Source organism: Enhydra lutris, unplaced genomic scaffold (assembly GCF_002288905.1).
Source record: "Enhydra lutris kenyoni isolate GAN:26980312 unplaced genomic scaffold, ASM228890v2 scaffoldscaffold39, whole genome shotgun sequence".
Lineage (NCBI taxonomy): Eukaryota > Metazoa > Chordata > Mammalia > Carnivora > Mustelidae > Enhydra > Enhydra lutris.
In genome coordinates this window covers 25,454,532-25,468,119 of record NW_019154123.1, presented here as the reverse complement: position 1 = coordinate 25,468,119, position 13,588 = coordinate 25,454,532, and the positions used below count along the sequence as shown (strand labels likewise).

At 49.3% G+C, this 13,588-nt stretch overlaps 1 protein-coding gene across 6 annotated transcripts in view; it reads left to right on the top strand.

Annotated features, from left to right (window-relative positions):
- LOC111154981 (myosin light chain kinase) overlaps window positions 1–13,588 on the top strand; it is a 174,293-nt gene that overhangs the window by 117,637 nt on the left and 43,068 nt on the right. For all 6 annotated transcript variants that reach the window (XM_022514943.1, XM_022514945.1, XM_022514949.1 and 3 more), the window contains 3 exons: window positions 6,677–6,727; window positions 7,715–7,842; window positions 9,734–9,887. In XM_022514943.1, the coding sequence (XP_022370651.1) occupies window positions 6,677–6,727; window positions 7,715–7,842; window positions 9,734–9,887 (333 nt within the window). The remainder of the gene's footprint in view (window positions 1–6,676; window positions 6,728–7,714; window positions 7,843–9,733; window positions 9,888–13,588) is intronic.

Below are 13,588 nucleotides of genomic sequence, written 5' to 3'. Positions count from 1 at the left end.
TCGGGACTAGAATCTTGACAGTGGGGATGTGGAAAGTGGCAGACCAAGGAGGTATTTAGGGGATCGAATCGACAGATGTTAGTGACAGGAGATGGTAGGGAGGAGCCCTTGGGAAGGGCAAGCAGCAGGTTTGGGGAAAAGATCCTGGATTCGCTTTTGGATGTTGGGTTTGCACTATGTGTTGGGGGAGAGGAGAGTCAGGTAGTGGGATGTATAGGTGAGCTGAGGAGAGAGGCCTGGGCTCCAGGTAAAATGAAGCCAGCAGAGAGAGGGATAGAAAGAGATATTCTGGGCGCCTGGGTGGCTCAGTGGGTTAAGCCGCTGCCTTCGGCTCAGGTCATGATCTCAGGGTCCTGGGATCGAGTCCCGCATCGGGCTCTCTGCTCAGCGGGGAGCCTGCTTCCCTCTCTCTCTCTCTCTGCCTGCCTCTCTGTCTACTTTTGATCTCTCTCTGTCAAATAAATAAATAAAATCTTTAAAAAAAAAAAAGAGGTATTCTGAGAGCAACAGTGAACAAAGTACCCCAAGGGCATCAAAATTCGGGGAGCAGAGCTAGGCCAGGAGGGGTTGCTCCCTTGGGCTGACTCTCTGGAAGAGGGGACTGAGCTCCTTCCTCCTCAGAGGGATGGACCGGGGGCAGGCAGCTGGAGGATGTTAGCTGCTGGCCTGACCATGCGGCCGATAGCTGCTGCAGGATTTGCAAAGATCGTTGGATTTTATTTTCCTTCTAGGATATTCGTCTCTGACAATGGCTAGTGCAAAAGAGTAAGGTGTTGGAGAAGGGAATGAGACACGGGGCTGACATTAATAATAAGATAATAAGATGGGTGACCACAGAGAAGAGGAAGCTAGTTAGTAACCCAAGGAGAGCTGTGAGTGTAAGCATCTGGACCAGCAAGAGTGTTACCTCCACTGAGGACCCTGGGAGAAGGAGCTTCAGGAGCAGTGCGAGCGATTCCGTGTCGGGTGCAGAGCTCAGCTGACGCAGTGTGGCATTTGAATAGGTGAAGGAATGAACGAGAAGTCCTCTGGGGGTCCATCTGGGGAAGAGGGGTATTGGGGTGGGGGGCTGGTATTCAGGCGTGCACTCTGTCCTGTAACTTCTTTACCATGTAGCTTAATGCTTTACAATGAATTTTCCTTCTCCTCTTCATGTCTTGGGAAGGGGGGAACCAAGGCCCTGAAAGGCTGAGGGACATGCTTTACGTCCCACAGCTCAGGGAACCACAGGACAGTATTTAAACCCAAGCCCAGCTCCAGAGCCTCTCTGCACTACCTTGCTGCAAGGGGACAGAGAAGGGTCTCGAAGGCCTGGATTTGGGGATGGAGCAGAGAGTGAGCTGGAATGGAAGCAACAGGGAGAAGGTAGCCACACACTGGGCAGCAGGGGGCTCAGGTCCTGCTTCTACCTTGGCCACGTCTGGTTTTTATGAGTCTGACGATTCACCTGGGAATCTCCCTCTTTTCCTGTGACCTGGAAACCCTGTGAGGTGCCCTGCTGGTGTTTGGTTGGGGAAAGAACCCAATGGGAGAAAGGACAGTGAGATCCTGGGTTAACGCTGCAAGCGCTGAGCCCCGCTCTCTGTGAGAAACCAGGTTTTTGAATCGGGAATTCTGCTTTCCGACCCAGGAAGTATGTCCTTCTGAGCCCTGTGCCCAATTAATGGATTTCAGCAGATGCTTGTATAAAATATGTATGGCAGAGGATATAGAACTTCATTAACATTTAAAACTGTCTTTACTAATAGGAACCAAACCAGCTTCAAATGCTAACTAATGCAAACAGCGGAAGATGCAAATGCATAGAACAAACAAAGTTTTGGCCTTCAGTCCATTTACTGGTGACACAGGAAGGTGGAGACCAGTTCAGGCTCTACTTCTAGCCACATAGGTTTACCAGGGCTGCCAAGAATAGTGTGGAGCGGGACTTCAGGGTCACGTGATCTCATGGTGTGCTGCCACCATCATCATCCTTGTTCACTCTTGGCTGCCATGCCAGGGCCGGTGGTGCTCCCTCGCAGCCTCCAGAGCCTGTCCACAGCTGTTTTTGTCCTTACGGCTGCCACATCAAAGTTCCACACACCGGAGGCTTGCACAACCCAAGTATATTGTCTGTCGGTTCTGGGGGCTGAAGTCCAAGTGCAGGGTGTTGGCAGATCTGGTTTCTTCTGAGGCCTCTCTGCTTGCCTTGCAGATGGGCTCTTTCTCACTGTGTCCTCACGCGGCCTTTTCTCGGTGCGCGTACCCCTGGCGTCTCTGTGTGTCCAAATTTTCTCTTAAAGGACACCATCTGTTTGGATTAGGACCCCCGCCCCTTGGCTTCACCATAACTGAATTACCTCTTTAAACCCCGTATCTCCAAATAGGGTCATATTCTGAGGTACTGGAAGGCTCAAGTTTCAACATAAATTTTGGGGGGATGCAGCTCAGCCCGTAACAGCAGCTCCACACAGCTCCTCTGAACAGATGGCTTTTGCTCTCCACAGGAGGTCAGATTCTGGCTGTGGTAGCAGCTCTTCGTCTTCCCTGGAGGGCCTCTCCCTTCCCAGCAGCCCTAGGTGAAGGGAAGGGCTGCTTGGCTCAGCCTGTCGTGGCTATTCCAGAGCCCATCTAGTACCCGCTTCCAAGGGGTTTCTCATGCTGTTCCATCTTGGGTTTCTCCCCCCACCCCAGCCCCAGCCTTCTGCTTTCAAACCTGTGCTCCTCTCTCACCTGGAAAGAAACCTTGCTTGACATCTCCCCTTTCATCACCCTGTTTCTCCTTGTCCCTTCAACTCTAGAACTCTTGTCAGGTTAGTTGACTTCCTGCCTGTTTCCTTGAGAATCTCCTCTGGAGTGATTTCTGATCCTACTGTCTCATGCCGCCTGCCCTCTCACACCTTACCCGTCACTCAGGGCTGGTCACACCTGAAGCCCACTTCCCAGGGCCTGTTCTCCTCCACCCTGGCTTGCAGGGACAGTCCTCCTTCCATCTGTTGAGGTCCACAGCCCTCTCCTTCATCCCAGCTCCTCACCGTGGGCATCACGTAGGTTCAGACCCTGGTCCCTTCCCATCTTTCACTGCATTCTTTCCCCCAAAGAACTGACCCACCCTCGCAGTTTCCATTATGACTGCATGTTTGATTCTGGAGTCTTTCACTTCCAGTCTCCACCACCCTCCCTCTAGAATTCTGATCCTGGGCTTCTAGCCTACAAGTGCATTAAATTCTCTCATCTACCACATTCACTTGGACCAAACCAAATGCCTCAGCTTTCACTCCCAAAGTCTGTATTCTGTCACCACCATTTTCCCCATTTATCCAAGCCAGAAATCTCTAAGGAATCTTTGTATCTCCTTCTTGTTCCCCCCTAAATTGTCTTAACTTCTCTTTTGCCTCATTTGTATTTTCTTTTCTGCTGCCTTTACCAAGCCTGGACCTTCATCACTTCCTCCCCAAAGGATGGCAGTAGCCTCTGAATTGGATAGCCTTGTCCCCCAGGAGATAGGGAGACTGCCAAGGGGTCCTCAAGCCCAGCTAGACTGCAGTTTCCATGAGGATGTCCCCATTCACTCACAACAAATATCTAGCCCTCAAACCTGGGATTCTAGACCAGCCCTGTGAGGACAGCAATGTTCCGTGTCTGTGCAGCATGGTGGCCATGAGCCATGTGTGGCTATTGTTGAGCACTTGAAACCAGACTACTGTGACCAAGGAACTGAATTCTTTATTTTCTTTAATTTGAATTGTCCCACTGCCTTCACACCAGAGTTCTCTAACCCTAGCCCCGCACTCTGGACAGCTTCCACCGGACATCGCCCTGATCCTCAACTTGAGCCACTCTCTGTTCCTGAACCATGGGGCCCTTCTCCTGTCTCCAGTTCAGATATTTCATAGCCTTCAGGTCTGTCCTGTGTGCACACAGCCCACAGTGCACGCTCTTTGTCCTTCATCGAACAACTGCATTGTGTTGGCTGGATAAAAGTTTTGTTGTGTTTTGTTTTTTTTTTAAAGTAGGTTCTACGCCCAGTGTAGGGCTTGAACTCGCCACCCTGAGATCAAGACTCTCATGCTCCATGGACTGAGCCTGTTAGGTGCCCCCTGAATAAAACCTTCTGAAAAAAAAACTTTCTATCAACTTTAATTTTGAAATAATCTCAAACTCAAAGTTGCAAAAACAGTACAAATAATACTTGTATCCCTTCGCTCTGATTCCTTAAATGTCAGCATTTTAGCATGTTTGCTTTTTCATGTGTTTTTCCCTTTCTCCTTCCTTCTACCTCTCCACACACGTATGCACGTATGTACACATTCATACATATAATTTTTATGAGAAGTTGAAAGTAAGTTGCACACATGATAACCTCAACACCCCAAATTTTTTTTAATTTTTAAAAAATATTTTATTTATTTATTTGATAGAGATCACAAGTGGGCAGGGAGGCAGGCAGAGGGGCGGGGAGAGGCAGGCTCCCCACTGAGCAGAGAGCCCGATGCAGGGCTCCATCCCAGGACTGCAGGACCATGACCTGAGCTGAAGGCAGAGGCTTTAATCCACCGAGCCACCCGGGTGCCCCCAACACCCAAACATTTGAGTGTATATTTCCTAAAAACAAAGAGTTTCTTATAAAAACAAATTTGGTGATCAAAACATGAAATTAACACCGATACTATACTATCATCTAATTTATTGACCTTATGCAAATTTTGCCAGTTGTCCCATCAATATTCTTTATGACAAAAGGAGAAAAAAAAAGAAGCCTTTCCTCTGGGCCACACACCTTGACATTTAAGCCCTTGAGGACAAGCTCTGATTTCTCACATTTGTGTGGTTTTCCTCTCAGCTCCCAGGTTAGGAGTGTGTGCTGACTGACATTTGCCTGGTAAGTTTCTGTGAGATGGACAGATGGGTGGATAACAGTGAAAAGCCAGGGAGCGTTTGGTGGAAGCAGGCCTCACCCTGGACTTCAGCATATACCTATTTGTGGTCAGCTCTGTGATCTCAGAGATCGCCTCCTTACACAGTCCTTGTGTGGCTCTCAGGTGGGTAGCCGCACTACCCTCTGTTTCCCACATGCACAGCTGATAATCTACAAAGTCTTCTGATCGGCCTGTGGGCACACAGCAGTGTCCAGGCCAGGACACGGGACTGCTTTTCTGTAATCTGCAGGGGTGAGGCTTTGGGGGTGACTAATTGCTAATGTCACCACCACTCATTCCTTCAGTAAATAGTTACCAAGTGCCTCCTCTGTTCCAAGCACACTGAGTATATAGCAGTGAGCAAAAAAAGAAAGTCTGCCCTTGAAAGCCTTTTACTTCAGAGATAGGGGAAGGGCGGGCAGTAAATCTACAAGTAAATATATAGTTTGTTATATGTTGCTAAGTGCCACGGGGAGGAGCAGTAATAAAGTGAGGTGAGGGAGAGGAGAAGTGCTAAGGGCAGAGGGTTGCTGTAGGACATGGAGTGCTTAAGGAAGATCTCATTGGTTAAGTGACTCTTTCCCATTTTTTTGTATTAAGGTCTAATTTACATACAGTAAAGTTTACCCTTTCTCGGGCACAGTTCTATGAATCTTGACAACTGCATATGGTCATATAATTATTGCCATAATCAAAGTATGGTTCCCCCACCCTAAGACATGTCTTTGTGCCCCTTAACGGTCGACCCCTCTCCCCACACCCTGCTAATCTATTCTCTGCCCTTATAGCTTTGCCTTATCTAGAATGAGACATATCAATTGAATTATACTGTTCATAGCCTTTTGAGTCTGGCCTTTCTTAGAGATAGATGAATCGTTGAGATTCATCTATGTTCTGTATATCAGTAGTTTGTTCCTTTTTCTTGGTATTTCATCGTATAGCTATACCACAGGTCACCCGTTCTCCAGTTGTGGGATAATTGGGTAAATTCTAGCTTTTGGCAATCACAAATACAACCACCATAACCATTCACGTATAGATACTTGTGTGTGCATAGATTCTTATTCTACTTGGATAAATAGGTTTTGATTAAAGACCTTCAAGAAAGATGAAGATAAGCCATGAAGATCGCTGAGGCTATTTTTGGCATTTATCATATTGTTATTTAGCCAAATGAGTAGGTTTGTGCTGTGAAACTGGTCTGTTTGGGTCATTTTTCTTATTTGAGTTACTTGGAGAGAGTGGAAGCAATAGAGTAGGAAGGGAAGAAACCATTTGGTGGGTTCATTCACTTGTTCATTCATTCATTGATCCATTCAGCCAACACTAAAAAATGAAAGCCACTAGTCCACAGTCTGTGACCCTAAGGAAGCCTGAGACCCTTGGATCTACACCAAAGGCTAATTTTAGATGCTTTATCTGACATAATTTCCTTTCTGAGTTTCCTGAAGTTTGGGTGAGAGAATAGTTAGCAAGTGTGGAGTCATCATTGTTGAAATGGACAACGGAGACTCAAGCGTTTTTGAGTTCTTATCCCAATGGTGACTCTGAAGGCCCCTCCAGAGGCCCCTCCAGAGGACCCCCGAGACCTGATATTCATTCAGTCATGAGGTTGTCTCTACGGGAGTGCAAGATCTCCCGAAAAACATATTTAAGTGAGACATATTTAAATGAGGGCTCTGCCTGGGGCAGGGGCAGTGGGCAAGTCTCCTAGGATTCAAGAACTTTATGAAAAGCCAGGATTTACAGAAAATAACTTGTGAACGTCTTTGTTTCAGGTGATGCAACTGTGAAAAAGAAACCTGCCCCCAAGACGCCTCCGAAGGCAGGTAATTGGTCATAAGCAACATTTGGGGGCAAGGGTCATCTGCCATGAGGTGTTTTTCCTTTGCCCGGCTAGACTGAGCACTGGCATAAGGTCCCAGGAGACCACTGCTGCCCCTCCCTGATTCAAACCCTGTATTATTCAGGCCAGATTTTCCCCAAGAGCCTCTGTACAGCCTGGTCCCCTACCCTCTGTCACTATTTGTCTTTTCTCCTTCCGCTGTAGTGTCCCTAGCTATAGGGACATCATATGGTATCATACAGTACTATGACTTTCCCATCCCTGCTGTGAAATTCTGCCTAACTCTGCCCTCCACGCTGCCATTTAAGGAGGTGCTCCACTGTGTGCTATCTTAATGCTCTGGTCTGTATGCCTTTGTCATGTAGAGCCTTGTCTGTTTCCCAGTGAAAGGCATTTGAGGAGGTGGACCCTATTGAACCTGTCAGCCAGGGTAACCTGGCTTGAAGGCAAGGTGCTGCTTAATTAATAGAGTTAGCAGGGGGCCCCTGGGTGGCTCAGTCAGTGAAGCATCTGCCTTCACCTCAGGTGGTGATCTCAGGGTCCTGGGATCAAGTCCCACGTCTGCCTCCTTGTCCAGTGTGGAGCCTGCTTCTCCTATGCCCTTTGCCATTTCCCCCTGCTTGTGCTCTCTCTTTGTCTCGCTCTCTGTCAAATAAATACGTAAAATCCTTTGAAAAAATTAAAGGAGTGAGCAGGTATATTAAGAAATTTAGGGTAAGATGCAAATTCCAGAGCAATTGACAATTGGGAAATTCTGCCATGTAGATTGTGTGGGCCATTTCTGAAGAAAAACAAACCTATCAGGCCCATCAGTTGGACATTCTGGAGCAAAGGCCGCTGTTCTCAGTGTTACCCTGGGGGCTCTAGAAGGCGAGAGAGGAACAGACCAGTGTGGACAGCAGCACTGAATGAGATCAGTCTCTCTGAGGCTCCCTCCTCATTGCTCACCTTGTCCTTTGTCCTCTCCCAGCCATGCCCCCTCAGATCATCCAGTTTCCCGAGGACCAGAAGGTGCGCGCAGGAGAGTCTGTGGAGCTGTTTGGGAAAGTGGCAGGCACCCAGCCCATCACCTGTACTTGGATGAAGTTCCGAAAGCAGGTTAGTGAGGGAGGGGAGCGGCCAAAGAATGACCTCCCCAGCCCCTGTGCCGAAAGGGACCAGAAACGCCATCATGGCGGCAGCAGCATTTTGATCAGCGGGGCCTTGGAAATGGGAGGGCCCCTCTCCCATCTGTCCCCACCCACCACATCTGAGTTCTTAATAACCTTTTCTTCTGAATCTGCTTTACAGACCCTTTGGGTGACAGAGAACAGTATGAAGGAAAAAAAGGAAACCATGCATGTTCCCCCCCAACCTGATTTTGATATTTTAGTCTAGAATTCTACTCAGAGTCAGGAGAATTGAACCACTGACTGAAAGGACCTCTCAGACCCTGTGAACCTTCTGTGATTCTGGGTTAGCCCACTGAACCCTATCTGTGGTAACCACTTCAGCTTACCAATGCTGAAGGGATAAAAGGGAATCCAACTATTTGAATAGATAAATTGTACATTAACTAGAACCTTGGCTTACTGGCCCGGAAATATACCGTTCTCATAAGGATCCTATGAAAGAAGGGTCTGAATTTCTGAACAACCAGCTTAAAAGGACATGGGGACCCCACCGGTTCCACTGGACCCATGTGGGTAGTGTGTGCCTCTTACGTGAGACCAACAAAGGTGCCAGGCGGTGGCTGACACTGAATCAGGAACTTTGCAGAGGATGTGAAGATTTCTTCTGAGTTTTCTGCTGCTCTATTCCAAACCATTCAAACTGCCCTGAGGCCCAGAGATGGGAGGCTAGTACCAAGGAGGCATGGAGGACTGGTCTCAAAAGATGAAGCTGAGAAGCCTGCCTTACTGTCCCAAAGGGTGCTTGCTCTGTGCTCTCTCTGGCCTGGTGGTGTCTGAAGGAAGATGGACTCTCTCCTTTTTCAGAGACATTTGGCCAGGTCCCAGCCGGGGACAAAAGAACTTTCTCTGGTGATGGATATGTTCTGTATCCATTATCCAATATGGTAGCCACCACTGTATGTAGCTACTGAGCATTTAAAATGTGACTAGTGCAACTGAAGAACAGACTTTGAAATTGTAATTAATTTAAAAATCCTTATAACAGCTTTGTTATATACACCATAACATTCAGACACCATAAAATTTGACCTTTTCAAGTGTACCATTCAGTGGTTTTCAACCATTTCAGTTGTGCAACCATAACAATGATCTAATGCTGGAACATTTCCATCATCTCAAAAAGAAACCCTGGACCCATTAGCAGCCATTCCTCCCTTTTCCCCAAGCCCTGGCAACCACTAACTTATTTTCTGTCTCTATGGATTTGCCTACTGGGGGCATTTCATATAAATGTATTCTTTCATGTCTGGCTTGTTTTACTTAGCATAACGTTTTCAGGGCCTATCCATGTTGTAGCATACATCAGTACTTCATTCCTTTTTCTAGCCGAATAATATTCTATTGTCTGGATAGGCCACAGTTTGTTTATCTGTTCATTAGTTGATGGACCTTTGGGCTATTTCTACTTAATTAAAACTTAAGAAGCCACATGTGGCCGGTGGCTCCAGTATTAGCATAGGAGAGGTCAGAACACACTGGGGTTAGGTGACTGCTCAGACAGCTTCTCCTGCCCTCCCTCCCAAAGCCCTGAAGCTATGGGGCCCTCCCCAGCTCTGGGTTGGGCAGCAAGGGCAGACACAGTCCATCCATCAGGCCGTGCTCGGCACGTTCCCCGCTCACCCCAGAGCTGGAGCCCCTCAAGGAGGCTGGGCTTTGGACGCAGAAGAGGAGAGGCCAACGGGGAAGCCCGGGGTCTAGACAAGACAGAGCCCCATATAGCCTGTCTACAGCCTTCCCTAAGGGTGGGGAGTGGAGGTCAGAGCCCTCTTCCCTTCCTGGCCCAAGTCTCTAGCACCTGTCCCACTGTCTGCTCCCAGATCCAGGAGAGCGAGCACATCAAGGTGGAGAACAGCGAGAATGGCAGCAGGCTCACCATCGTAGCCGCACGCCAGGAACACTGCGGCTGCTACACTCTGCTGGTGGAAAACAAGCTGGGCAGCAGGCAGGCCCAGGTCAACCTCACTGTCGTGGGTGAGTCTGGGGATGGGTTGGCCTGGGGGTCAGAGGACAGTAGAATGATGGGCCTCTGGGCTTCATGTCCCCGGGGCCCACTCCTTCGGCGCCCTGCCCACAGCCTCACATGCTCCCGTGTTCCCTCTCCCTGCCCCCTCTCTCTGGCTGGACTTCATGCTTCTGGAGAAGCCCAGACCTTACCGCACACCCACAGCATTTTCCTGTTCCTGTGAACCCCCTCCTGGCTTCTTTCTCTCTAGTCTTTGGGAAACCTGAGCTACACTACCCCAGACCCGTTGCTCTGGCACCTTGCTCCCTGTCGCTGTGGTCCACCCCCTTCCCTCTCCCCGGCCACCAGTCCCTTTGCCAGTCCTCGCCTTCAGGCCGTGCTGCCTTCCACGTCCTCCTGTGCCTGCTTCTGGGGGCACTGCAGGAAGAGGATCACGAGCCGCCACAGACTCAGTGCTCCCTCACCGGTGTCAGCCGGCTCAGTGTCCTCCTTGCTTCTCTGGCTTCCCTGAGGAATTGGAGGTGGTAGGCATGAGCTTTCACCACCTCGTGGCCCGCACCTTCAGGTGTCTGTATATCTGTGCCCCTTTCTTCGTCTTCACCTCCTCTGCTTCTCCCGGAAATGTTGCCAGGGCTCTCCCATCCCAGCCAAACATGCAGGCGCGTGTACACCTGCAGGATCCTGTCTCACTCTGGCCGCCCTGCCGCGTCTCTGCCGCCTGCACAGCCATGCCCCATCACCGGGGCCAGTCTCCACTTTGATCCTGCTTCTTCGCCCCCCTGAGGCCGACCTCCCACCCCCGTGAGTCTGCTGGGACCACCCTTTCAAGATCATGGTGACCTCCCAGTCCTACCTCCACTTCTTTTTCACCTCCTGCCATATGGAGTTGAGTCTCTCTCCAGACTGATTTTTAAGTTCACTTTTTCTTCTCTGTCCCAGTCACTGTCTTTCATGCCCTGGGGGACTGTCTCCTGAAATGTCCAAATACCTCGCTAACTGGTCCCACACTGTGGGCTGTGCTCCGGCCCTTGAGCCCTGACATGGCGGGCACTTGGGACAGCCAAGGAACAGCAGATGAAGGACTGGGCAGGTGGACAGCAGGCCATGTGCCTGTGCACCTGTGGCCATCAGAGGCTGTGTGCGTAAAGGCCTTTGGCTTCGAGGTGGCTGATCTGATCCCCTTTTTCTGCTGCTGTAGATCAGGAGTTTTAACTCTGGGAAGGCCAGTGTGCTAAGGGGTCAGGGAATAGGTTTTTCATCTATAAAGACAGGAGACGCATTTTTCTCACTCTTTCTCTCTTTGGTGACTCCTGATATTCATTTCGATGATTGTCCCCCAGGAGGCAAGACTATTTGGGGGCTTGGGAAATTGGCCCTAGTGACCCAGATCGCCTACACATTGAGATGTGTACCTGAAGTATTGACTTGGCTCCCCTCTCCCGGCATCAGCAAGCATTGGTTTCCCGTTTTCCTTGGTGTTCTCTTATCTGCCCCAGCTTGGGGAACCTGGGGGATCACCTCTTTTGAGCTGCTCTCCCGTGACCAGCGCCCCTGCCCCCGCTCTGACTGGCTCTGAGGTGCCACACGCGCCCCTCCCCCAGGCCCAGCGCGGGGCTGTGCTTCTGGCCTTTTATGGTTTCGTTTCTCATTCTCTGCGGCCAGTGCTGACAGGGCCTTGGCGTGGCTGCCCGCCAGCTGGCAGGAGCAGCATGTTAAATGCCGTCCTGGGAGGGGAATGGAATGGAGGGGAACGGGCTTTCTGTCTGCCTCCCCCTCGGAGAGCTAAGAATAGAACGGCTCAATAAACGGAGAACTTGCATTGATGGACCCAGCAAAGCCGCATTCATTCAGAGCCCGTGGATTTAGCCTTAGTCCCCAGTAAACCTGGTTTAGGGCCAGATTTCCCTGCGTGGCTCTGGGGGCATCTGGGCATTATCTGATCAGGGCTTATTAAGTAGATGTCAGATAGAAATGGGACGACGAAACAGGAATTGTTTGGGCAACTCCAGACCCTTTTAGAGCACTCTGGAAGCATCCGTCTGCAGGCCGGCTGAGGCCGACTTAACTTCAACTGGTTAGCAGGAAACTTCTCTTGTCTATCCTTTAAAAATACCATTTTCTTTTCATCGAGGCTATGACTCCTGTTTTTTTAAATGGTAATAAAAAGTAGCCTTTCCCTGGGTTCCTTTGAATGAGTGATGTTTAACTATTTTGAAAGGCAGCACAGGAGTTGGTGGCCCTCTGAGAGCCTCTGCCACAATGGCCCTTCCAGCTCTGCCACCGGGCAAGGGAGGGAGGGGCCCCAGAGAGCCGCTGGTCCAGATGCATTCTTTCCAGTAACTTGTCCAGCTAGGGGAAAAACAGGTCACTTTGCATATCTTTAAAGGAGAAAAACCAAGTCCAGAGAATCTCCAAATACCCAGTAATCCCCAACTACTCTGAGCTTGGAACTCGCATGAATTTTAAGGGCAGGAGACTTCCCCTTGTGGTGCTTGGCGTGGGTTTAAGCAAGATGCTTCTTGATCTTATTCTGCCTGATAGCTTGTAAAAAAGCAGGCCCTCGAACAAGGCTCTGGAGATGTCCTGGAGTCTCCTTTGGGCTCTGCCACTCGCTAGCTGGGTATTCTTAGCAAGCAAAGTGCTTTAGCTTTCAAGGGCCAGGATCGTCCAGTAGATGACCCTGGTGATAGGGTGGTCACTAGGAATGAAAGTCCCCCTTCCTCAATTTTTCATTTTCTCTTGTGCTACAGGGGGCTACGCATATCATATGTCAGTCTTTCTGACCCTTTCAGCCAAGAGACATCTGGAACAGGGTAGGGCACAAGTAGTACCTCTTTTGCAATACCCATTTCTCAACATTGGCTTCACCAACACAGAGGGGAGAAAAATCAGTCAGTGCAGTGTATGTGCATTTGTCTTATAAACCTACACGACTCTAAACGTGTCCAACAAGACACTTCCCAGACAGTTTTCTTTGGGGGAAGCAGTGAGTCTGTCTTTCATCCCTCTTTGGGCTTTTTTAACTTCCTTAGCTGGGTCTTGAGAGGACTTGAAGCACTTGCCTCTACAAGAGTTTAGAGCAATAAACATCTTAGCCAACACCAGAAATATTTCTAAAAAGACCAATACATCTTTCAGAACAAATAGTTTTTCTAAGAGAACACTTTAAACAACCAGCGAAAGTGGTTCCATCCCAGGAGGCCTCCAGAGTGACTGCCAATGGTGGGAGGTTCTACCTGATCCCAGAAACACTCCACATAAGGGGGCTGTGAGGGGATGGGCGGTCTCTGGGCAAGGCAGCCATAGGAAGGACAGAGAAGCCATGGGGCCTGGGGAACCAAGGAGGATGAATACAGATATGTGTATGTACGCGTGTGTCACACACACACACACACACACACACACACACACACACACACGACAGAATGTTTGTTTTCTCCCCTGTCTGTACAAAGTCATTTATAAGAATTCTCTTCGGCTTTCCAGCCTTGCTGAAGGGAGGGTGAGTAGGAGTCAAGGTCTTTACCTGGCTTTGCTTCCTTGGATGTTTACAAAACCCCTACCAGGTAGATACACATTAGCACCATTGTCCAAATAAAAAAGAGGAACTAGAAGTCTGGAACCTTGGAAGTCAAGGAATTTGCTCGAGGTCACATAGCTTATAAGAATGACATAGCATGAAAAGCATGGTTTTAATTGCTGGTTTGGG